The sequence below is a fragment of the Verticillium nonalfalfae genome (assembly GCF_003724135.2).
Source record: "Verticillium nonalfalfae strain VnAa140/NRRL 66861 chromosome Unknown scaffold_14, whole genome shotgun sequence".
NCBI classification, from domain to species: Eukaryota; Fungi; Ascomycota; class Sordariomycetes; order Glomerellales; family Plectosphaerellaceae; genus Verticillium; species Verticillium nonalfalfae.
Window position 1 is genome coordinate 79708 of NW_021167239.1, and position 24485 is coordinate 104192.

The following is a 24485-nucleotide window of genomic DNA, read 5'->3' on the forward strand; positions in this document are numbered from 1 at the left end:
GGCTCATCCCTGCCGGGCATCCTCCCCCGAAAAGTGGTCAAATTCGGCAGCCCTCGTGCGAGGATTCTTCTCAAACTTGACAGCCTTGAAATCATACAGCACCAGCGTCCCGTTTGTCAGCTGCACGTCGAGGGCGTATACAAATTCAAACGTCCAGGCGTCCCAGTCGCCCTGTATTCCGGCGACCGTGAAGCGAAGGACCTCGTTGCCCTTCAGAGTGTTTTGGTACTTAGCTCTGTACCTCTTTGTCTGGCACAGGTCGATTGAGCCATCGGTCACGTCAGTGATGTTGCGCATGCGCTGGTCGCCACAGGAAGCGTGTCCAACGTAGACGCCTGACTGGTCGCAGACGAATCCGTCAATGGTGTTCAGTGACGTCTCAAGTTGCACCCAGTCCCAGGGGCCGTGCGACGCTGGGATCTCGATGTCGGCCGAGAACAGGGTCGTTGCCTCGTACGGGATCATAGACAGGCGCTCGTAGACCTCCGTACGGTCCACGGCCGTGTGGTAGATTGTCGACTGCAAGACGACACCACCCGCAACGGGGAACTCGACGACATAAGTGCCAGGTTTCATAGCCCTTGCAAAGTCAGGGTCGAAACGGCACATGACGTAAAAGTCGCCGCGCATGTTCTTGTGCCATGTCGCCCACTCGCCGGCCGGAAAGCTGTAGATGCGCGTCTCCGTGTCAAATGTTGACTGACCGAGAGAGCTTCCCGAGGCGGAGATGTAGGCTCCGTCGGCCACATCGACAATCTCCTCTGGGATGGCAAACTGAATGACTGATTCTGCGGGCACAGGAAGGGGAATATTGATCAGAATGTGAAGTTCCATCCAGACTGAAGCATCTGCTAGCATGGGCGAAGGGTCTTCGTGACGCTGAAGGCGAAGGGATGAGACAACGCCCTCCAGTCCGGTGGGTGTGGCAGCCACGTCAAGCGTCGTCGTGCTGCCGGGCACTGATATCGTGTCTTCGGTGACGGTGGATGAGGGCGCGCTCGTAGTGGCAGAGGATACGACGGCCTCTGTTGTAGATGCCACATCGGTTGTGGTGGCCGAAGGTGCCTGGGAGGAGGGCATTGCAGAGGTAGAAGCGGTACCCAGGGTTGTCGTGGTCGGGCCAGATCCCGGAACGGGATCATCACCAAGCTGGACAGAAAAGGAGTCTGATAGGAACAGTTGCCAGTCCTTAGGGTTCGAGGCATCGCCAAAGATACGCAAAGCACGCGACAATATACGGTAGCGACCAGAGGGAATGGCTGTGCCGTTGGCGAGACTTCGGAACGTGACATATGAACCTTGGGAGAAACGGACAACCTCCCGCATGGGGAAATCCATGGGACTCCAATCAATAACTGGCTGCTGGCGGATAGCCCCGTACCAAGCATCCGATCCGACAGCGGCGACAGGTGGGTAGACAAACTGCTCCGTCTTGTAGTCCTCTCCGACAATGTCGACGGAGAACTCGTACGTGCCGTAACGGAAGGCGAACCAAATCTCAGGCGATTCGCCCTCAGCAGCACGGTACGGCTCACCAGTGTAGTCTACCGGAAATAGCTCGCCAGTGTTCTGTTCAAAATAGTAGACTTCTGGACCATGATGGAGGGCACCCCACTCATAGGTCGATGCCTCGACGCCAAGGTAGGGAATCGAGATTGCTTGATCGTTGGATCCCTGAAGAACAATCTTGCCGGACCACAAAGCACCACTGTCCTTGGGACCATCCGGGGAAGCAAAGGTAACCTCAAACTCCTGTGTGGCGCCAGCGGGCACAGTTACGAGTTGGGGAGCATCCACAGAGACGGCGGCATCGGTAAGGGGAGGATAGTACGTGTTAACGTACCAAAGGACGTTCCTTGAAGACACGGTCGAAGAGGGCACATGCGTGACGTTGAAAACTACCTCTTCATTACCGTTATTTTGAACCCGAATCGTGTGAGTATTAGCACGGTTGTCGGTATCGTTGAGGTGCAGCGCCGGTTCTGAGAGCAGCACCACCTCGTGGTTGAAAACACTGGCAACGTTGATGAGACCAGCGCCCTGCTGGGCCACTGGTCCATTCTGAGCAAGGACCTTTTTGTCAAAGTCAAAGTAGGCTGGCAGAGTCTGTGATGTTGCAACGAGGCGGCGAATGAACTCGTCCTTGTCCTTCTTTGCGTGAGCGTAGTAGAGCGCGGCCACGCCGGCGACGTAGGGGGTTGAAAAGGATGTCCCCGAGGACACAGCAAACCTGCCATCGGGGAATGCACCATAAACGAAACCTCCAGGAGCCGAGATTAGAGGAGCCAAGTCATTCTCGTATGAGGGGCCCCAGGACGAGAATGCCGAGACGTGTCCGGCGCTGGGGATCTCGGCATCATCGCCCGAGATAGGGTCGGCATCAGCGTTGATAACCAATCTGAATGTGTGGCCCTCGGCGGCCTGGGCGCGCGCCCAGTCACCTACTGATGCGGCTGTGATGGCGAAGAGTTTAATGTCTCCCCAGAAGTTCTCCGCAAAATCGACGTCGTAATATACGCCCTGGTTGTATGCATCAAAGGCAAGAGCGTAGGCGTAGCCGCTGCTACTAGCAGCCCGTCCAGCCCAGCTGCCCGGGCAGACGCCGCGCTTGGAGAGAACAGCGGCGCCTTCGTTGGCGAAACTCTGAATGTTACACGAGTCGCCAGTGTCGAGCGTGAGCTCAACGTCTAGAGTCTCGTTATACTTGAAGCCAGTAGGCGTCACATAGGAGATGTTGAGGGACTCGCCGCTCGATGAGACAATGCGGGCAGGCCAGGCCAGTGTTTGGTCAGCCTCGACTGAGCCGACTGACACAACACCTTGACCAACAGCGGGAGAGCTGGCAAAGTAAGGGCCCATCTGGCCGTCGTTGCCAGCAGCGATGATGACGAGTCTGTCTTGAGCCACCTCGCTGGCGACACGTGCCGTCACAGCATAACGGTAGCCGGTGTTACTGCCCACTGACATGGAGATAATGTCGCAATTGTCGGCATCGGCCGCGAGCAGACCCTTGAGAACAAGGTCGGTGCTCGTACCGGTGTCGCATCCAAAGATCTTGTACATGTATACCTCGGCCCCAGGGGCCACGCCGTGAAAATATTTGTTGTTGGCGACGATGACTGAGGAGACAAAGGTGCCGTGACCAGTACAGTCCTCGAGACTATCGGAACCGTCGAAGAGGTTCTTACCGCCAGCGATGCGGTCCTTGAGTGCTGGATGATTGACGTCAATGCCGCTGTCGATGACACAGACTCGCTGCCCAGCGCCAGTGAAGTCGCGATCGTGCACCTCCTTTGCATGGGTAAAGGTGTGAGGATTCCACTCAGGAGAGCCACTCGTCGTCTCAAAGGAGACGTTGAGAGAGATGTGGTGCACAGGCCAGACGTTGGCGACGCCGGGGATGTTCTTGATGTCGTCGATGATGGTGGTGTCATTCTCGAGAGAGACCTCAACCGTGCCACCGTCGAAACGGTTCGAGAGGCCGGAGAAGTCTTCCTTGACGGTGGCTTCATAGCCAAGTGAGTTGATGTCTTGCACGACGGCTTCGACCCCAGACTCGTCACGGGTGCGAGCACGGCGACCTTGGCCGCCTGGCTGGAGCTCGATAATGTAACGGCCAGGAACGACGCCGCTATCTTCGGTGGAGAGAGCCTTTCTGCCGTTGACGAAGCCCGTGTCCTGTGCAGAGGCAGGGTAGGCGGCGGCGGCGAAGAAGGCCGCCCGGATGGCGGTGCGCCAACGAGCCATGACTTTGACTGAGGCAGCAGCTGGTGGTCTGGGTGAGCCTGTGTGCCGCGGAATACGGGGGCACCAGTTAACGGGCTTTCGAAGGTTCGCTAGGCTATGCGAAATAGGCTTGAAATACAGGCTACTCTCTTCATTTCCATCTTTCTCATGGGCTCTATTTATACATATGAATCGTCTGTCCGTCCCTCACCGACAGCATCGTCGGATCGCCGAGACCAGAATGCAGCCGAGCGACCCGTGGGCCGATGAGAGCGAGCACACTTCACGATGCTGCGGGATTTCGGGAAACAAGGGGGCCTGTCGTGCCTTGCAGGTAGCCATGCAGCTGGACTTGCAGACGGAGACCCGCGCACCCAGCCATGATACGAGACGGAGAAACCGAACTGATGCGATCTTATCAGATCAACTCTTTCTGTGCTAAGTGGAGCGCCATGTGCGGTGCTACCCCAGACTACCCTGACCCATGCAAGGTAAGCGCTGAGACCGTTAGATAATGTGAGCCGACTCATTCAATTAGCCTCCGGCTAGCCCAGGTCCAGAAGGAATAGTTGCTTGTCCGACTCCCGCCACACAGGTCGTCAAGCCTTGGCCCTGCGAGGGTCCCTGCTCCGGGGGCCACACGAGGCGTTGACGAGCTCCGGGCTAGCTACATCCGAGCTGTTCGCCGACGTCGGCAGCGCGGTTTAGGTTCACGAAATACAGCACCTACTTGTCTCGGTAAGCTGATTGTGTGATCATGCGGACTTTCGACCGATGACAGGGATGAGGCATGATCAGACTTACCTTCATCAAACTAGCTACATAGGGTAAGATAAGGTAAGGTAAGTAAGTATGCGACGAGTCAACAGTGCCCACCACTTCATGTAAGTCTGGTTGCTGTCGGCACACACGCCCAAGAGGATCAGATGATTGTCTGCATTCTGTGCGTGTGTGTGCTATATCGGTCGTGAGTCGACCGAAGATTACAGCTTCTGCTGGACTTCTTTAACAGTGAATGGTAACGGGGCAGGTTTAAGAAACGGGCGACGCCAGCCTAGCTGCGGCTCTTTTGTGGTGAGGTCGGATGATCAACTGCTTCCCGTAGAGTCCTGGCCTCGAAACCCCTTGCGGGTGACTGTGCAAGCTCAACTCGTGCCTTCGTTGACCCTGTTCTCCTGAGCTGGGCACTTTGTGTGGGTCATGCACGATGGTAAAGCGCGCCTAACGTCGCTTAAAGTTCAATCTTGCTTTCCGAACTCCGATGTCAGGTGTTTGCAGTGCGCTGAAAGTCCCAGAACCATTGTTCCGGCGTACATGAAAAACTGTCAGAGTGCAGACGTGCAACGACTCGGGTACAATTTCAAAAAATGCTATCGATCCAAGCATCAATGCAAGACACATCAACTTGAAGCTTCACATAGCCCATACCTTGAGGATGTTGACTCTTGGAGGCAACCATTCACAATTGGATACAGCATATTACGCTTCTTGCACGACACCCACTCATGTAGTCACTGGCTACCTCATCACCATTGATCATCCCATCCTGTAATCCTGCATCCAAAGACAGACCCAAAACTTTCTAGCTTAGGAACATGATCATGCTTCAAGTTGAAGACAGTGACATGCCGCTAGGTGAAACAAGACCAATCATTCCAACTCGAATGTGAGGATCAAGTGAAAAGAGCAAAAGAAGAAAGGCAAGGCTCGATTGATTCTCCGCGCTGATTCTGCTGGATAGGCATACCCGATACAAAGTCCTGCTACTAGTCAACAACGTGATCATTCATTCCTGTTTCTCGACTGCCGCTTCGAATATCCAGCGCGGCTGCATACCGCTTGAGAATCTGCCGTAGTAGAGCGAGCTTCCTCCATGTTCTTCCTGACCCCTTCGTCACTGAGCATTCGAATTTGATCACAAACCTCAACTCGGGTATTTTAGTCTTAGCTCTCACGCTGTCGAGAATTACAATCCTTAGGGTTTCCATTGATGCTGTCGTTCCTCAGCACACGTTGAACTATAAATGGTCACGAAACCCTGATCTCTGCAGAGATCTGTTGCGCCACCCCACATCAAGAACCTGCTTGAGCAGCCGCACGGGGTTCGCCATGTTTGAGTGTCGTTGATTTGAATATCGTTTGCCGCACCGCAGGGCTCTGTGTCGCATCGGCAGGCTGAACCCTCGACCCCTTTTAACATGTCAAAATTCCTGCAAGAATTCCTCACACAGAACAAGACCAAGTAGCAACTAATCTGCGTCAGTTATTCGGGCATCTCATGTCATATTCCATGGCTCAATCCATAACCAATAATATTTGGGACTGAGATGCCACCATGTGACCTGCGCGACCAGCCTAGCAGCCCTCGGCGACCCTGAAATCCGCTAAAGAGATGGTCCCCCGCAGCGTGTGAACCCCTGAACGAGTTCTGGCATAGCCGCATGGGGCCCAGTGATCCACAATTGTTGTCTTCACCGTCGCCGGCGCGCGCTGCAGCAAGCACATCGCAGGACTTGATCATGTGCCCCCGACTGGCGATTGAATAAGCCTGATGATAGCCTTCGCGAAAACTTCGCTCAAGGTAGCTGGAACCTTTGGTCATCAGAGCGTTCAACAAGCTCCTAGTATGCCTGTGGCCCTACCCACTGCCAGATTGACGACCATGGCCAAATCATCTGGCACCAGGTGATGTACCGACCAACACTTGGAACCGCCGGCTGGAAATGTCTTCCACCGCCCGCTTTCGGCGCCATCATCGGCAACAAACACGAAATGCCGAGCGCCGTCTGGTATCTGGTCGGAGTACAATATCGATGACTCCTGCAAAAATCAACGCACGATCCAAAGTTTCTGCACCCAACACTCTTCAGGAGCATAACTGAACCCAACATGTCGACAACCACAGTTCTCGCTCCGGCGCAGTCTTATGAGCTTTCGAGCTTTCGACAGCCAGAGCACAACGGCAGCACCCCGCAAACGCCTCCAGGACAGGTTGAGGATGGCCAGCGGCTCGTGGCAACGGCCTACTCCCGGTTCAGCGACATCCAGAAACAGTCGGTTGCGTGGTTCGTTGCCTTCTGCGGACTGCTGGCTTCCATGTCCACGACCAGTATTCTCTCCGCCGTGCCGGAAATCATGGAAACTTTCGACACGACACCAACTGTTATCAACATTAGCAACGCCCTGTACCTCGTCGTCATCGGGCTGTCCAGCTGCTTTTGGGGCCCTTTGGCTGACACGTTCGGCCGCAAACCGGTGAGAAATCATCGATTGCATGAGTGCAGGTGTGTTGACTGACATGGATGTGTTCGCCAGGTCTACACCATGAGCACGACAATGTTCCTTCTGGCATCCATTGGCACAGCGCTTTCGCCGACCCTGGTTGCTTTCTTTTTCTTTCGAGCGTTGACTGCCGTTCAAGTCAGCACATTCCTCATCCTAGGTTCAAGCTGCATTTCGGACATTTACCACCCTGTCAGCTACCCGCTGTCCCATTTTGGGCTCTCAGCGCTAACACCCCCTTCAGATCGAGCGCGCGACTGCCATGGGTTGGTTCCTTCGAGGCACGGTTTTTGGTCCGGCCTTTGGTCCGATCATCTCCGGCATCATCGTCACCTACACGTCCTGGAGAATCATCTTCTGGGTACAGGCGTCCCTGAGCGGTCTAGCGTCCCTACTCTGCTTCTTTATCATGAAAGAAACATTGCAGACGACTCCACGGCACAGAGAACTGCGAGGTCAGGGAGTGCATGCTGCCACTAAGACATTGTGGAAGTCTTTGAACCCAATCCTCGTTTTCCGACTGCTGAGCGAGAAGAACTTGCTCTGCGTGGTGAGTGACCAGAAACCTCGCCAGACAAAGGTTGTAGTCTGGCTCACGATTTTACAGAGCCTTGCTTCGGCATCCATGGCGTTCAACATGTATTCCCTGTTGACGCCAATCCGTTACATCTTAAACCCTAGGCTGGGTCTGACCACGCCTCTGCAATCTGGCCTGCTCTATCTCGCACCAGGCGGGGGCTACCTCCTTGGTAGCCTCATCGGCGGCCGCCTCTCTGATCGTATCGTAAAGTTCTGGATGAAACGTCGTGGCTTCCGCCTCTGGGAGGATAGACTCCGTGGAAGCGTCATCTTGCTTGGCCTTACTCTGCCTGGTTCGACATTACTCTACGGCTGGACGGTCGATCGCGGTTTTGGAGGCATCGGCTTGCCAGTAGTGTGTATGTTCGTCCAAGGCATCAGCCAGACAAGTGCCTTCCCAAGCCTCAACACCTACATCATGGATGTCATGCAGCAAAATAGCGGCAAGGCGTCAGGTAAGGCGTGGACCTCTCCCCATCCATACCGATCCAGTCATCGCTGATAACTCCTAGCCAGTCATTACTTTGTCCGGTATGCTCTCTCGGCTGCTGCGACTGCAAGCTGCATTCCCATGATTGACGCAATCGGCATTGGATGGACGGCTACTATTTCATCTTCCATGGTGCTCGCCGGGTCTGGGCTCGTACTGGTGACGATTCACTCTGGCGGTTCGTGGCGAGGAAACCGGGAACGACGAGCCTGACGTGGCCGTGGTCATTCGCTCCTTGGCCAGAACTCCTAGACAGAGGCGTCAGATGACAATGATTGGACAGTGACCAGGCAGCCACCCCCCACAAAGGTCGCCGAGATATAAGGGGGCTCCTCCTGATGTGTGTCGTTCCTCTCAGCATCCCCAACATCCACCATCATTCATCAATATGAACTCCAAAGTCCGACCCTTTTCGCCTCGCAAGACGCGATCGCAATCGAGACGGGGCACTCCACAAGGTCAACAATCGAGTGCGGCATCGGCCATCACGTCCACTTCCGCTATAACAAATCGACCCAATGCGAGTCCAGTCATTCATGACACCATCAGACTTTTGCCAGAGAAGTTGAGCGCCAACGTCACTCGACTCAGTAGTGTGGGCCACGGGATCCTCCTAAAGAAGCACCTTTGGCTCCGCCAATATAGTGCATCTGGTGTAGCAGGTGCTATTGCAAGAGGGCTGCGCGCCGACGCAACGCTCGTCTTTGGCCAGGAGGAAGCTGGAACCGCCATATGCGTCGACTCTTCGGGTATTCTCCTGACGTGCGCCCATTGCGTCGCTGAGGTAGAGGAGGAGCTGGATCTCGAGAGCAGTCACTGGCTGGTATTCGAATCGGGCCAGATTGTTGAGGCAAAGTGCGTTGCTTGGGATGGCCGTCGAGACCTTGCCTTGCTGAAGGTAGTAGCCGCACAGGGTATGCCAGACCCTCAAGTCTCGGGAGGTCCAAAGTCATCCAGCCAGGGCCGTTGCGGTTTTCCATGTGCGTTGCCCGACACATCCTCTCCTCCGCTGAACGATGTTCTGGTCTGTTTCGGTCACCCAGGGAGCGAGGATCTCGAGTCTGAGCAGCCAGGCGTGGCCACAGGGTACGATGTACTGGTGATGAGCGAAGGTCGCTTCAGGGGGTACGCGGAAGGCCAGGATCCTCAGGACAATGAGAAGATTGGAGCCCTCAAGCATGACTGCTGGACGTACTGGGGCCACAGCGGCGCTCCTCTTTTTCGCAAACGGTCAAAACTCCTTGTTGGATTACATTCGAGCTGGGACGATGAGACGGGTATGCGTAGGGGTGTGCCCGTCGAGGCCATCTCTGATTTTCTCGTAGAGCATAGTCAGCACCTGGGTCGTAAATGACTGAGCTTATACTTTTCACCAGCTCGAATATAGAAGAATCCATGTAGCTACAGTTTTGCTTGTGCATTGCGTGAATGGCGTGAAACGGGTTTGCATGGTGTTAAGGTTGTGTCTCCACCGGTAGGCCGACCTTTCTCAAGGGACATCATCAAGCACAAGAGGAAGGCACGACAACCCGAACCTTCCCTCAGATGTTTGCACAAGCAGAGCTCTTTGGAGAATTTCCCGTGCCCGGACTATTCAGATAAAGAAACCCACAGAGAACAGTCAATGCAAACTACACTACGGATCACTATTCAACTACATGCCCTGCCCCGCGGCCTCCTGCCTACACACCAACTTGACGACGAAGCGACGACATCATCGTGAACCTCAATAAGGGCATTTTCGACGACTAAGCAAGAAATCCGCAAACCAGGCAACGGTAGAGAACGCATAAAGGTCTTCGTGTCGTCCTCTGAAAACTCTGATCCCGTAAGTCTCGATCTCCTTCACGTATGAGCCATCTCCATCTTCGTCGGAAACCCCATTCAGCAGATCAAACACCCCCAGCAAGGTCGTCAGATTGCAATCACGATGGCTAACCCTAAGCGTTGCGTCTTCTGCAGCATCGCCACTGTTGCGAGCGTGCTGGTCATCATATCCACCTCCTTCCTCGTTGCTCTCAAGAACGGCAGCACCACCGGAGCCACCATGGCCACCAGCATCACCACTACCTCTGACACCAAGATATACGGCTACTACCCTCCCCCCACCACGGGCGCGGCCGCCCAGGACGACGAAGGCTATACCAAGACCTACACCCTTCACGAGCTCATCTACACCGGCACCGCCAAGGAGAGAATCCTCCGTGGCTTCCTGCTCGGCAGCCTGCTGGGCCTGCTCCTCGCCCTCTGCTGCTGTTGCTGGCTCCCCTTCTTCCGCGACGGCATCCAGGTTGACAACGAAGCCGGAAATACACCCCTCCCGGGCAACCGTCGTGCCCGTCGCGCCGCTGCCGCCGCGGCCCGCCGCGCCAATCAGCGCACCAACAGTCGCCAGCCCCGCGAGAGCGCCGACGGCATTGAGCTCGCCGACATGGCCGGTCACGCTCGCCGTGGCAACAGCGCCAACCAGACCGTCATGTCTGGCGCTCTCCCCGCCGACCCCGAAGCTGGCGTTGCTGGCCCTTCCACCAGTGGCCTGGGACGCAGCCGCGCCGCCCTTGCCCGCGCTATGCGCAACAACCGCCGCAGTGACTGAGGGGGGGAATCTGGGAGCATCACCCTGGAGGATGATTCAAAAGGGAGACGGAGATAGCTTCAAACGACTCGGAGTTTTAGAAGATTAAGTTGTTTTCAGAAAACCCCAGTAGTCATATCAAAACCCCTTTGCTGCCTGTAGGCTCACCAAATCCTCTGTTCTTTGACCTTTGATGCATATGGCTGTTCTTCGGGAACGAATTTTCAGACAGGTGTTGGTAATGCCATTTGGCCTCTTGCTGTCCATGGCCTCGTTGTCCGGTGCTTGCCGTCCGGTTCGACATTCTGGCGTCTGTCCTGTGACAGGCGAAGTTCCGTTACATGACAGCTTTCATCCTACCAAGGTCTTTCCTGGCATCTGGGTTTGTAATCTTTCTCCCAGCATGGCAAATCTTGCTTTGCATCTTTCCGTTCAGCTGGAAGAAAGAAATGGATCACCAGAATGAAGTGCCGCAAGCACCAGAGACCGCGTTCAGGGCCACGCCCCGGTGACGTGCCGAGACCTGGCCCCATGGGGAAAGAAAACCTGCAACCCCGAACATGACCAATGCACTGCAAAGAAGTCGAGTCATTGGCAAAATGTGCCCACTCGTCGGAGTCGGAGGTACCAGATTGAATCTAGCACAGGCTCGCGGGCGATCGTCGGCACCTCACCGAAGTTCAACCGTGTCGTCGCGGCCCGGGTCGCCGTATCGAGCCACTCCGGAGCCAGCACGAGGCTCCTTCGACTCAACTTGTGGCTGCAGGTGGACGCACTGCAAGAGCCGGACTTACATCATAACCGCGAGGGATTCTCCGTCGATGGCAAGGGTTAAGGCGGGCCCATGGCGGGCCTTCCGCAACCCATTTCTTAGGCTCCGACGAGGTTGTGTAGCACAGGAATAGGAAGCACCATAAGAGGCGACTGACGGCCGCTTGCACTCAGTGAAAGTGCAGTACGCCGACTCGTTTTTACCCCCACCTCCTTCATCTTGTATACCATGACGACCACTTCATCAACTGTCGAGCTCGAGTCGGTCGACTACCAGCATGCCCTGCCACTCAAGGATATCGGTGGACTCGCCTCTGAGGGTCGGCGCCTGGGATCACACGAGGGGCCCAGGGACGCTGACATGGGCGTGAGCGATAGCTTGCCTGCGCCTACGACATCGACGCCTGTCGTTGAGAGCTGGAAATACCCTCGCTCCAATTTGTTCCGCGTCGCAGCTACGTTCTGGAGTTTCCTCGTCTGTGGCGCCAACGATGCTGCCTATGGTGTATGTTTCTTGGTTGCCCACTTGCAATACCACAGCTAACATCCTTCGCAGGCATTGATTCCCTATGTAAGCAATAGCTGCGCCGCGAGAATGGCCAGAACAGCCTGGTTGACTGACTGCCTTCCCACCAGCTCGAATCCTACTACAAGCTTGACTACATTATCGTGTCTCTCCTCTTCCTGTCGCCTTTTGTCGGCTATGTCCTCTCTGCCGTCTTCAACAACTGGCTGCACATCAAGTTTGGCCAGCGAGGCATTGCCGTACTCTGTGGCACCTGCCATCTAATCGCATACATCATCGTCTCCCAGCATCCGCCCTACCCTGTCCTCGTCGTCGTGTATGCCCTCGCCGGTTTCGGCAACGGCATTGGCGATGCTGCGTGGAACGCGTTCATCGGCAACCTGTCAAATGCAAACGAAACACTGGGGTTCCTGCATGCCCTGTACGGCGTCGGAGGAACCATCAGCCCTCTCATCGCGACGACAATGATCACGGAGGGTGGTCTTGAGTGGTACCACTTCTACTATGTCATGGTATGCGTCACCTCGCCCCATGCTGCATTTGATTGAGACGACAGACACTGACCCAACACAGATTGGCATGAGCGTCATAGAGCTGGTCGTCTGCACGGCTGCCTTCTGGAAGAACACAGCAGCCAGCTACCACGAGACGACACAGGCAAACAACGACGACAACACGGGGCTGCGCGCGGCCCTCTTCTCGCGGCCCTACGCACGCGTGACCTGGATCTGCGCCGCCTTCCTCCTCGCCTACGTCGGCGTCGAGGTCTCGCTCGGCGGCTGGATCGTCCAGTTCATGATCCGCGTGCGCAACGCCGACCGTTTCCCCGCCGGCATGACATCCGTCGGCTTCTGGCTGGGCTTGACCGTCGGCCGCGTCGTGCTCGGCTTCGTCACGCCGCGGCTGGGCGTCAAGGTCGCCGTCGCCGTCTACCTGCCCGCGACCATGGCGCTCGAGCTCGTCTTCTGGCTCGTGCCGCAGTTCTACGTCTCGGCCGTCGCCGTCGCGTTGCAGGGTTTCTTCCTGGGCCCGCTGTTCCCGGCCGTCATTGTCGCGGCGACGAAGCTGCTGCCGAGACACCTGCATGTGAGCACCATTGGATTTGCGGCGGCCTTTGGAGGCAGCGGTGCCGCCGTGCTGCCGTTTGCTGTGGGTGCCATTGCGCAGGCCAAGGGCGTCCAGGTGTTGCAGCCGATTGTCCTGGCCATGTTGGTGGTGCTGCTGGGGCTCTGGTTCTGCCTGCCCAGGTTTGGGTCAGCAAAGAGGGATTAGATGGTGATTGTCATATTTTGCCGTGGAGAAATCGGTGATTCACAAGCAAGTTAATTGATAATGAATTGCTTCGTTCCATGTTTATCACGGTTGGACATTGTGGTCACTGCTATGTTGCCTGCCTGCGTTCAGTTGCTTGCGAAAGGTGAATGAATGGTGGGTAGGCTGAATGAGGAAGGAAGGAGCAGACACGAAAAGCGGGTCTGCCGCTGTGCCATTTCTCACAATCAAAAGGACCGTGCACATCCATCACGGGAATTCGTTTTTCCGACAATACGCACGGACCAAGCTCTTCCAACGCTAGCAGACCAAAATTTTGAGCCATGATGGATGGATCCACAGCCCGAGTCTATCATCTTCGACGCGGCCTGCCTCCTTGCTTGGAAGAACAAGTTCCGACATCACGATACCACCATCTACACCCGCCTCTTCGGACTCCACCCCTATCCGCGTCTCAGCAAGACTGAAGTTGCCAGCGACCTCCTTCCCCAAATTCACAGACGCAACCCCTACACCGCCAAAATGGTCCAGCTTGTCGAGGTCGAGGACGAGCACTTCCAGGGCAACCCCAACGTCATCCAGGACGACGATGCCGACTTCACCGACACTGGTACGTCCTGTCATCCACGTCCCCATCGGATACCATCGAGCGGCATCTCGACGAGCTTCATTGAGCTTCAACGAAGCTCGTCAGCCCCAGCTCCCAGCTCGATGACGTGACGTCTGATGCTTCGGCATCATCGCCCCTATCATCGTCCTCATCACTAACCACGTATCCCTTTTCCCAGACTCTGAAATTTCTGCCGACAGCGACTTTGATCCCTCCGAAGAGACCCTCGCCGAGCGCCTCGCCGCCCTGAAGGACATCATCCCGCCGACAACCCGCGGCTGGATCGGCTCCCAGGTCAACACGGGCGCGAGCATCGTCCAGAACACGTGGTACTACGGCTCGCGCACCCTCTGGCTTGTCTGCGCCACGGCGCTCATGATCGGTGTCCCCCTCGCTACGTGCTGGGCCGAAGACCAGCAGATTGAGGGTATGGAGCGCGAGTACCGTATGCGTGAGATGGGCGGCGAGCTGCTCACCGCCGGCGAGGGCCAGGAGGGCAGCACCGCCGACATGCTGGGCGAGTCCCTGGGCGCTGGCAAGGCCGAGGCCCGCCCGTCGCTGTAAACGTATTCACATCTCGCATCTAATCGAAAGACGGACAGACGGACGAGTTGGGGGGAAGAAAAGTGGACACGATTTTTTTTGGCTGTTCTTGTACATTACGCACCCCAGCCTGCGACGATCGGAAAGCAATCAGGAAGTGCCCTCGGGAAATTCACGGTCGACTGAATTTGCGAGGCAAGCGACGGAAGAACGCACGGGAAGGAACGCGCATGGTCAAGGGACGGGCTGTTGCGTTCGTGTATTATTTTTTGGAGGGGAGGATTAGCAAAGGGGCCGCGGGCCCTTGCGAGGAGGAAGGGCGATGATGGCATGGGGATGCTCTCAGCTCACGGAACTACGGTTCCCCTGTACTTGTGATACTAGAATATGGAGTCACAGAGATGGCTACCAATTGATGACATTGACAAATTGGTGGCTGATCGCCGTGACATGGAAACTCTACGTGATATCGTTGTCGCGGTTGATGCCGGAGCGACGCCCTTCGCGCAGAGCGGAGCCCGCCGAGGTGCCCAAATCTCGCATGCTGCGAAACCCACGGCGCTTCATAGAAGCACCACCTCGTACCACAATACAGTACCGTCACACACGATATTCCCTTCTCGTAACAGGCGACTTCGTTTGAAAGAGAGCCAGATACCGCCATGGATTTCAAGGCCCTCCCCAAGATCGAGGTGTGTTTTCCTCAGTTGAGCCTCACCTCACGGCAGCGACGTCTACAGTCTCCGACTACCAGGCTCACTGTTCATAACGCCGCACGAAGATCATGACACTTCCATCTTGCGTCAAATAAAGACTAACGGCCCAGCTCCACGCTCACCTCACCGGCAGTGTCTCCCGCCAGACCCTCCACGACATCTGGGCCACCAAGCACGCCGCCGGCACCACGACCCTCGACGACCCCTCGATCGTGATGCCTGCCGGGAAACATGACTATAATCTCGAGACGTGAGCCCCCTCTACTCATACCGATGTTCATTCTCGTCTTTTCCTTCGGGCCCAGCAGCCAGTCGGCCCAAGCAAAGCACCCAGCGCTCACACGCGCACAGCTTCTTCCCCCTCTTCTCCTCGTACATCTACGGCCTCCTCCCCGACGCCGCATCCCTGACGCGCGCCACGCGCTCCGTCCTCGACGACTTTGCCGCAGACGGCGTCCTCTACCTCGAGCTCCGCACCACGCCGCGCCGCACGACCGAGATGACAAAGGAAGTCTACGTCCGCACCGTCGTGGCCGCCATCCAGGCATGGGAAGCCGACCAGACGGCGAGCCCAGCGCCAGGCAGCAGCGCCCCGCGCATGCGCATGTGCACGCGCCTCATCCTCAGCATCGACCGCCGCGACGCACTGCCCGAGGCGCACGAGGTGCTCCGCATCGCCGACCTCCTGCGTCGCGAGAGCGAGAGCGACATGATCGTCGGCGTCGACCTCTGTGGCGATCCTGCCAAGCGCACGCCGTCTGACCCGCGCGGCTCCGTCGCTGTCTTCACCGACGTGTTCCGCGCGGCCAAGGCCCAGGGGTTTGGCGTGACGGTGCACTTTGCAGAGGCCGAGGTGTCGGGGACGGAGGAGGAGCTCGGGGTGCTGCTCGGGTGGCAGCCGGATCGGCTCGGGCACGTCATCTGTCTGAGTCCTGCTGTCAAGGAGGCTGTGAAGAGGCGAGGCCGCGAGGGGGGCATCGGGCTGGAGCTGTGTCTGAGTTGTAATGTGCAGGCCAAGATGGTCGAGGGCGGCTTCGGGGCCCATCATTTTGGAGAGTGGTGGGGCACCGAGGGGTGTCATGTTTCGCTCGGCGTAAGTCAGAGTTTTGGTCCGAATGTTGAGGCAAAGCAGTACTGACCAGGACAACAGACGGACGATGTCGGTGTATTTGGCAGCCCCCTCTCAAACGAGTACAGGCTCGCTGCAGAGCACTTCAACCTTTCGAATGCCCAGGTCTGCGAGCTGGCGCTGCAGCCCATCCCGAGCATCTTTGGCGGAGAGGCGATCCAGGTGCAGTTACGGGGGGCCATGTGGAAGCCAGAGGATCACAGGTGAGGCGTTTGTTGGTCATGGGTATTTCGTCAAGATTTGCTATCCAGCTTCACAATCCGGCGGGGTATCGACTACAAGTACATCTAAAATCAAGCCTCCCACCCGCTATTTCTACGCGTCACCAACCACCGCTCTGTTCATGATCTATTCGTCATCCGGATCTCCCATCCTTCATCGTATCTCAGTCTTGATATGTTGCCAAGACACAGTAAACATTACTAGAGACGTGTGTGCTTTCTCACCCTTCGTCTTACAACAGATGCAAGGACATGACCCCAACTGCGATTGCTACAGCCTGCGTCCAACGTATTGTCAGAGACGTAGAAGAGCTCGGCTCCAAGCTGAGCAAATCGCCACCAGGACTAGTCTTCGTATTGTCGTTCTCGGGTCGCGCTGAGGGCTGACTATTGTTGTTGTTGTTGTTATTATTATTGTTGTTACCATTGCCAACACTCTGTGAAGGGGTTGGCGTTGGAATAAGTGCTTGGCTGGGTGTTGTGCTCGTGGTGAATACGAGCGGCGAAGTGGTTGTGGAGGGCTCAGCTGGCGGCAGACTAAAGCTAGACACCGTCTCCACAGGAGGCGACGGAGTGGACACGAGAGATGGTGTTGTGATAATGGGAACGAGTGATCGCGTCGTTGACGTCGGCAACACCCTCCTGGTCGAAGATGTGCTCGATACTGTAGTGCCGCCGCCATTGGGACACAAGAGAGCCGGAAGGTTGCCCAGCAGAGCCTGCGCTAACAATGTGTCGATCGGCGCAAAGACGCCGCCACACTCGCTTTGGATATCTGCCTGCATTGCCTCGATACCCGCTTTGCATTCTGCAGAGCAGAGAGCGCCCTGGAAAAAGTCCGACCTCCGGCATCCTCCGATCGGTGCTGTGTAAGCAAGTCTGCAGGCGATTGGTATATTTTGCGTCGTCGACAGTGGGTCGAAGCTTGTCAAAGACATCTGGGCTGACGCAATGCTGGCCATGAGAAGTACCAGGGCGGCGAATCGTGATGTTTGTGGCCAGGTCATGATGAGTGACCTTTGGTATGAAGCGGAATTTGGTGGTGCTTGAAGCTGTGGTTGAGGCGACGACGTGGGGCAGACAGGTTATATCCCACGGGACTGGCGCCTAGCGGCGAGTATACCGAATCGCGGGATGACGGGGTCTCGCGTTCTTGGTCAGGCGCAGCTCGCACTGCAGTCTCGAAGAAGGCAAGAACTGAGACGCTCCGCGTGTCAGGAGGGACGGCAATGACGAAGTGATCCGCTGTGGACGAACGGTGGCCCGTGTGCCCAGTTAGGAGTACAGAGGGACGAGTAAAGACTGCGGCTAAGGCTGCGGTCGAGGATGATGCCGCGGCGACGCGAACCAGATTGAGAGCCTTGCAAGATCGATATTGAGTACGATTTAGGTCGGGAAATTGGACTGTCTGAAAGACGAAGGCGTGGCAGGACTCGGTTGAGCAAACGCGGAGGTATCGTCAAGATAAAGGGTCGCCGTTCCTGGGGGTATGACGAGGACAAGAGAAGATCCGCAGGGAGTGCAAGGGATGCTAGCTCTCAAGGGACGATCATATATCCTGATTGAGTTCGTGAGGGAGGGAGGGAAAGGTATCCCAGACTCGATGAAGCAGCGTAAAAGAAATCGCCAGTAGCCCAGGTGGTCGAAGCTTGGTCGGTCAGTTTCACAACCTTGTGTGTGACGGTGCCTAGAAGAGCAGCTCGGATGATAACTGGTGGAGTGTTTGGTATCGAGGTCAATGTTCAGACGGAGGTCGAAATTCGCCGAGCGAGGCAGACAAAAGTGAGGTACAGGAGACAGACTTCGGGGACCAAAAGAATGGCGATGGTCAATAAAGGGCGGCTAGATATGGAAAAGAAGAAGTCTCGTGAAAGCTCTAAGCGGTCGAGAAGAGGATGGGGGCCACCGTCAGGAATGTAGGCTTTAATGGCCATCGTCAGCGAACAGGCAGCGCCCACTGAAACCAGCACCCTTCCCACATGTTGACCCGTCCCCTTGCCATCGGTTGACATTCCACATGGCCTATTGTGGCACGGGGTCCAGCCCAGGCATTGGCCATGGGTTGCAGCGCTGGTTGTCGCTCGTCAGGCGTCTTGTAGCTTCTCCTCCAGCCAAACGAATCGATGGCTGGCTGCTTCTTCATGTTCAGGGGATCAAGGGGGTGAGGGGGGCGGAAGGGGGGCGAACGAATGATCCGCCGCCCTCTGCAATTGTTTCGACTCCTGCAGATAACCCCTTGATGGGCCAAGAAGGGCTCCTGGTAGCTGATCTCTGGGGTTGTTTGCCCTGCGTCACGGAGTAGCGGACGAGGATCTGGCTTGAGTACAGCTCACGGAAAGAGGCAAAAAGACGAAACAAGGAAAATCAGGAGTCGAGTTTGAGACCAGGAGCCTCTGTGCGCGCTGACGGGTGCGATTGGCCGGCATCGTTTGTCCCTTCCCTTAGCGACCCATGGCGCGTGAGGAAGGCGCTCAAACGCGGAGCCAATGGTTGAGTGCTCCTGCTGTTCCTACGGGCGCCTCTCAGCTGCAAGGCGAGAGCGAGGGGACCAGGTGCAGCTTCCCTCGTCCCTTTCCATGTTGCAGGCAGGCGCAACTACGACCTAGAACTGCCCAAAAAGGCACAAGGCTGGCGGAGCGGGGCGGCAATGAGGCAATCTCAGGCCTCACTGTGCCCCCCCGCAACCGGTAGCGTGGACAATAGGGCGACATTCCATCACCGCGCATTCCAGCGTCGACGTGCTTCCATGTCGCCGGATCACTAGCCATTGTCTTGCCTCGGCACCTTGTTGCGCACAACCGTTTCTGAAAGCGCTAAGCTGTCGGCCTCCCTCCAGTGCAGATTCTTCCGAACTCTCGACAATGGCCTACCAACGACGTTGCCGCCCGCCTTCGAACGGCCACCATGTCGGCCACCCTTTCACCGTGAGCCCAGGTCTAGCGTCGAGACATTGGCACGCGATCAGCCCCCCCATGCTGGAGTGGACCTTGATTCAACGGCGTGGGGTCTAGAAGCTTTCTACAGCTTGCACCTCCCTCAAATCGCTCTTTCTCGCAGTGTGTCAGCACGCACTGACTGCCTATGATGCTTCTCTAGCGTGTCTGTTCGCTTAAGAACATGAACGGGATCGACTCTGGTCTTGCTGACAGAACCACGAGGCACGATGCTGGGCCCAAATGTGCAGGAATCCTGCATCGTCACAATCCTTTTGCCTGATACCCTTTCGCCATGAACCTGACCACATTGGTCCTCGACAGAAGGTCATGGAGATCTTTTGGTGTCGTTCGCACCATACTCGACCTAGTACCAATGCCTGCAACTGGACAACGACAGCTACGCCTCACCTGACAGGGGCCTGGATCCTGCGGGGCTATTTTCGGAACATCGTCAGTCTCCAGAGCGATCCTTAAGGCATGACTGCCCCTTGTTGCGATTTCGAAGATGTCAGAAGACTCTTTTTGTGAAAATCACGGACGACCAGCGGCCGCTTCCGTTCACCGTGCTCAGCATGCGGCGAAACTCCGTCTTGTCCGGTGGCGGGGTGCCCGGCCCACCTGGCCGCATCCACCGGAAACCGGTCGGCTCCAACCAGTATGAAGCGGGTCAGTTTTCGACGCAACGCCGCAACCATCTATCAACTAATGATACGTAGTTCAAGCCGATGAAGAGACAGTCCTCGCGGCTTCGATCCAAGATGTAACCGAATGGCTCATGTCAGGCGGCTCGGGACGTCATCTTGAAGAACAGCCTAGTCTTCGGGCGCCACCACTAACAGGGCATGCAAATGAGGTGCCCCAGTACGCTCTGTCACCGCGACTAGTCCGCAGCACGGTGAAACGAAGTGTCACTCATCACATTCAAAGCGACGCCAAGATATCCCAAAGACCTAGCATCAGCCATGGCAGCTATTCCTCTATGCATTCTGGCGATACCAGGCAGCCGCTCATGTGGAATTCGTTATGGCTTCGGCGTATTGTACTGCTCGGCTTTTCCCTCGGATGTTGCTGCATGAGCCTCGCTATAGCATTGCTGTATCACTTTTCTCTGGAGAACAACGGACTCAGTACGCAAAAGCAAGCCAACCACCTCGGATGGAAGTACGGACCTACAGCACGTGAGTTGTTTCCATCCGCTGCGAATGAGTAGAAGACTGATTCCACAGTGCTTGTGATTGTCGCCGCTCTCTGGCGGCAAGTTGACCATGCAGCCAAGGTCCTAATACCCTGGCAAGAGCTGAAGTCCGGTCCTTCGTCCCCTCATAAGAGTCTCTCGTTAGACTATGTTTCTCCATTGGTTCCGACAAGCCTATGGAGAGCTCTCAGCAATGGACATTTTGTAGTCGTTAGCACCATCTTCTGCTGGCTTTTGATATTGCTCACTGTTCGTTTCCTGAAGCATCCGTTTGCTACTGCCACTGACAGCTCCCAGACCGTCTTTTCCACCGGCCTTCTGGTACTTGAGCCAACGGTGATTGTTCGAGAGGGCGTTGCAATTCCTATCCAATCAACGTTCGACGCGCAGGGCTATCAGATCCCTCAGCTAGGCCCAGCGGCTGCACAACTATATTACGCCATAAACTTTCAGGGCCTTCCCTATCCCACGGGCACCTCCGCCGACACGGTAGTTCCTGAGATCGGTCTACCTGACTCCCCGGCCCAGGCAAACTACTCGGTCGTCACCCGAGGGGCCAAGGTTGGGTTTGAATGCGATCTACTACCCATTCAGAATGCGACTCAAGTCATGCTTCCATGGTACAGCATCAACGGCATGTTCTGGACCATCGATGTCGCCACCCCAGAGTGCAACATCAGCAGCGCTATTGTCGCAGCCGGCCCCGACTCGAACCACTATGTCCAGGAAAACGCGACTCAAAACTTCCAAGGCGTTATGCAGGATTATACGTGCAACAACGGCGTCGAATACAGCCGTTTGCACGATATGACTACCAATTACACGGAAGAACAAGTGGTTAATGCCAGCATGCCACATCGTGTGCTCCTGACCATGGCCGATCTGCGGTTTACGCCCATGAATCGTTCGCTCACACGGCCTGAGAGGATCTACATTCAAGATTTCACAGCTGCATTGTGCACCTACCACTACACTTTGGATGATTTTGAGGTTGAATCACTTGTAGAGTCCGGCAGCAGAAAGCAGGCAGTCATGCAAGCAACTCACCACCAAGGTGCACATGAGCTAGAGATTCCTGGATTCCCGAAAAGCATGCTTGGGAAGTCTGTGGAGTATGCAACTCGGTTGTTAGATGTCGGGACCGGCGGCGTGGATTTTGTTCTGTCGACCCCCGTCACGTCGTTGTTCCGGCTTATGACGATCAAGCAAAACAGAACCACCATCGGTGCTTTCATGGACCCAGATCTCCTGATCTCGACAGCGTCAGACGTGTTCAAAGGTGTCGGTACACAGCTCCTTGGCACCATGACTTTGAATCCTGCCATTGCATCGACTGAGAAGGGTTCTGTCGCTATGGTGGAGGATCGCCTGCACGTCACTGAGCTATCTACGGCCTTTATGTGTGCGTTCCTATCTTTGGCCACAATCCTTAGCCTTGCAGTGGTGTTTCTGCGCCCTTTGGATGCGATCCATCGCGAACCCGGATCCATCGCAGCGACAGCTGCAGTGCTGGCATCAAGCCCGGGACTTGAAAAACTTCTGCTCGGTCTAGGAACTTCGTCGCAAGCTGCTATTTGCAACAGGCTATCAAGCTTCAACTTTCGGAGTTCCTACTATTCAGGACCTGAGCCCGCCTTCGTTGTCGAAGCTTTGGACAGTGGACTTGCATCCATCGAAGAGAACAGGCGGGGCCATCGCGACACGTGGTGGCGTCCTCTGGCTGGGGAAGCTTGGTTTCTTGTTCTCGTTATCACCCTGTCACTTGCCATGATTGCTACCCTGGAAGCTTTGCAACGATCATCAGATAAGCGTGATGGCCTCTTGGATATCAACGAGTCAGACTCGCTACTTTTTGCAACGTATGTACCTGCTGCCGTGGCAATCTGCCTTGCGGGTATGTATTCAAGTTTCGGGTCGATGGCGGCTACTTTTGCCCCGTATTCAATCCTCAAGCAACGCAACGCCACCCCCGAGCGGTCGATCACTCTTCGGCTCGTTGGGAAGCTGGCACCACATGCGCTTCTAGATGCACTCAAAACACGACATTTCAGTGTCGCCATCATTCTCGCGGCGAACTTCGTTGGCGGCTTCTTGACGATCGTAATCTCAGGCCTTTACAGTGCCATTCCAGTTAACGACACTCGACCCGTGATGCTGCAGCAGACGGACGTCTTTGATCTGTCGGCTGGCAATATCTCGCTTGAGGACAATCAAGCGGCAGCAATCACTTCGCTCATAGAATATATTGGCCTACCAAGTCCCCAGTGGACTTACGAAGACTTGGTTTTCAACACCATGCATCCGATCATGAGCCCCTCTAAGCAGGACTTGTCACATGAACAACCCCTTTCGGCCATGCTTCAAGCTGTGAGACCTGATCTGGACTGCTTCGCCATACCATCGAATGATCGTCATATCCAAGTGTACAGTTACACAGACGGCCTGACGGTGATGCCTGGTATGACTGATGTATACCCCGGTAGACCAGGAGAGCTCTTTGTCAAGGTAAACACAACTTTGAGGGCAGAATGTTCACGGCCTCTCGCAAACTCTACTGTAGCTTCCAAAGACTGGCTCCAGTACTTTGTCATTCCGGATGACGAATCTGTCACCCACGTAGGCAAAGCATCCCTCCTTGGCTGGTTTGATGACACAAAGATTATCACCTGGGGCGACGGAGCAACAGACACAAGCCCTGGATCGGGATCAGGCATGGGCGTGGAGGGTATCACGCTCGGGGACTCGGGGTGTCCGTCGATGGCTTTCACACTGGGGACCATACGGGCAGGCCGATCTGGACGTAGCGAGAAAGCAAGGCAGTTCGCTGTGGAGAGTGACCTTGCGACACTCGTGTGCTACCAAAGAGCGGATCAAGTCATGGCGAACGTCACATTCAGCGCACCTTCTATGACCATTGACACACTCGTCCCTCCCATTCTTGACGAATCAACAAGGACAGTCTTGGCAGACCCGACCACGAACACCACGTCCTTCGCGTATCCCATCAACCGTCTCTTGCTCTCAATCGCAAACTCGCTGACGGCCAACACGACAGAATCGGACGGCATCGCGAGCCTGGATGGTTTCAGTCGCGCTCTCCTTTCCGGACGCGGAGCGCAGACGATCGAGACGTTAGCCGGGGAAGCAAACGTGGACAACCTGCGCAAAGCGGCCACAAGGCTGTACAAGACGTACATGGCCCAGGCTATCTCGGCCAACATGCGACGGGATGCGGAGCTCTTGCCTGCGTATGAAGGGAGGCTGACCTCGAGTGCGAGGCGCAGGCTGCAGCAGAACAACGGACCAAAGATTGCGCTGCAGGTGATGCTGGGACTCATGGTCGTATGTATCATTGCATCGCGCCTGTTGATGGATGTACGGACGGTGCTGCCGCATGACCCCTGCTCTATCGCGGGTGTCGCCACGTTGTTGGCTGGTAGTGATATGGTGACAATGGTGGAGGGGTCAGAGTGGGAGGACGACAAGGGCCTGGAGACCCTCTTTCGGGGCAAAAGGTTTGGATTGGACTGGTGGGGGAAAGGGGTTGGCCGGCGCTTCGGCATAGATGTTGAGTGTGAGGCTATTTGATGCCCAAGATGATGATGTATCGCAGGCACTTCACGTAGGGGAGAATCACGGTGCGTTTCGTTCTTGCTGCTTCCAAGACGGTATCAACACTCACTGCAATGCAAGAGGCAAGATGCAAGGTATGCGTGGTATAAGATGAATGATGTCAAGGTTCAGGTGACCAGCTGATTTGATGAAAAAAAAAAAAAGACGAGATATCAGCGGCAAATCAATTGAATATATGGACGTCTTGAAAGCAGAACAGAGTGCGCCGAACCAAGGAGTCAAAAATGCAGTGCAGCCCGTATCGAACAAAGTAAAGCAACGCTAACGCCCCCAAAAATAAA

At 55.9% G+C, this 24485-nt stretch overlaps 7 protein-coding genes across 7 annotated transcripts; 6 read left to right on the forward strand and 1 right to left on the reverse strand.

Moving 5' to 3' along the window:
• Positions 1 to 3: 3 nt before the first annotated feature.
• Positions 4 to 3747, reverse strand: D7B24_001803 (uncharacterized protein; the record flags this gene model as incomplete). The annotated part of the gene is made up of 1 exon (XM_028636023.1): positions 4 to 3747. The coding sequence occupies one exon, from the start codon at positions 3745 to 3747 to the stop codon at positions 4 to 6; it is 3744 nt and encodes a 1247-aa protein (XP_028497785.1).
• A 2868-nt stretch (positions 3748 to 6615) lies between these two features.
• Positions 6616 to 9431, forward strand: D7B24_001804 (uncharacterized protein; the record flags this gene model as incomplete). The annotated part of the gene is made up of 6 exons (XM_028636024.1): positions 6616 to 6981; positions 7042 to 7200; positions 7253 to 7558; positions 7616 to 8042; positions 8100 to 8255; positions 8638 to 9431. The coding sequence occupies 6 exons, from the start codon at positions 6616 to 6618 to the stop codon at positions 9429 to 9431; spliced, it is 2208 nt and encodes a 735-aa protein (XP_028497786.1).
• Positions 9432 to 10007: 576 nt separating this feature from the next.
• D7B24_001805 (uncharacterized protein) lies at positions 10008 to 10673 on the forward strand (the record flags this gene model as incomplete). Its single annotated transcript, XM_028636025.1, has 1 exon — positions 10008 to 10673. The coding sequence occupies one exon, from the start codon at positions 10008 to 10010 to the stop codon at positions 10671 to 10673; it is 666 nt and encodes a 221-aa protein (XP_028497787.1).
• Positions 10674 to 11652: 979 nt separating this feature from the next.
• D7B24_001806 (uncharacterized protein) lies at positions 11653 to 13221 on the forward strand (the record flags this gene model as incomplete). Its single annotated transcript, XM_028636026.1, has 4 exons — positions 11653 to 11928; positions 11980 to 11994; positions 12060 to 12461; positions 12523 to 13221. 4 exons carry the CDS (start codon positions 11653 to 11655, stop codon positions 13219 to 13221), a joined length of 1392 nt encoding a protein of 463 aa, XP_028497788.1.
• Positions 13222 to 13551: 330 nt separating this feature from the next.
• Positions 13552 to 14395, forward strand: TOM22 (mitochondrial import receptor protein; the record flags this gene model as incomplete). Its single annotated transcript, XM_028636027.1, has 2 exons — positions 13552 to 13831; positions 14010 to 14395. 2 exons carry the CDS (start codon positions 13552 to 13554, stop codon positions 14393 to 14395), a joined length of 666 nt encoding a protein of 221 aa, XP_028497789.1.
• Positions 14396 to 15036: 641 nt separating this feature from the next.
• Positions 15037 to 16426, forward strand: D7B24_001808 (uncharacterized protein; the record flags this gene model as incomplete). Its single annotated transcript, XM_028636028.1, has 4 exons — positions 15037 to 15066; positions 15201 to 15340; positions 15442 to 16183; positions 16241 to 16426. The coding sequence occupies 4 exons, from the start codon at positions 15037 to 15039 to the stop codon at positions 16424 to 16426; spliced, it is 1098 nt and encodes a 365-aa protein (XP_028497790.1).
• Positions 16427 to 19948: 3522 nt separating this feature from the next.
• On the forward strand, positions 19949 to 24014 carry D7B24_001809 (uncharacterized protein; the record flags this gene model as incomplete). Its single annotated transcript, XM_028636029.1, has 5 exons — positions 19949 to 20042; positions 20093 to 20554; positions 20780 to 20820; positions 20869 to 23913; positions 24012 to 24014. 5 exons carry the CDS (start codon positions 19949 to 19951, stop codon positions 24012 to 24014), a joined length of 3645 nt encoding a protein of 1214 aa, XP_028497791.1.
• Positions 24015 to 24485: the final 471 nt, after the last annotated feature.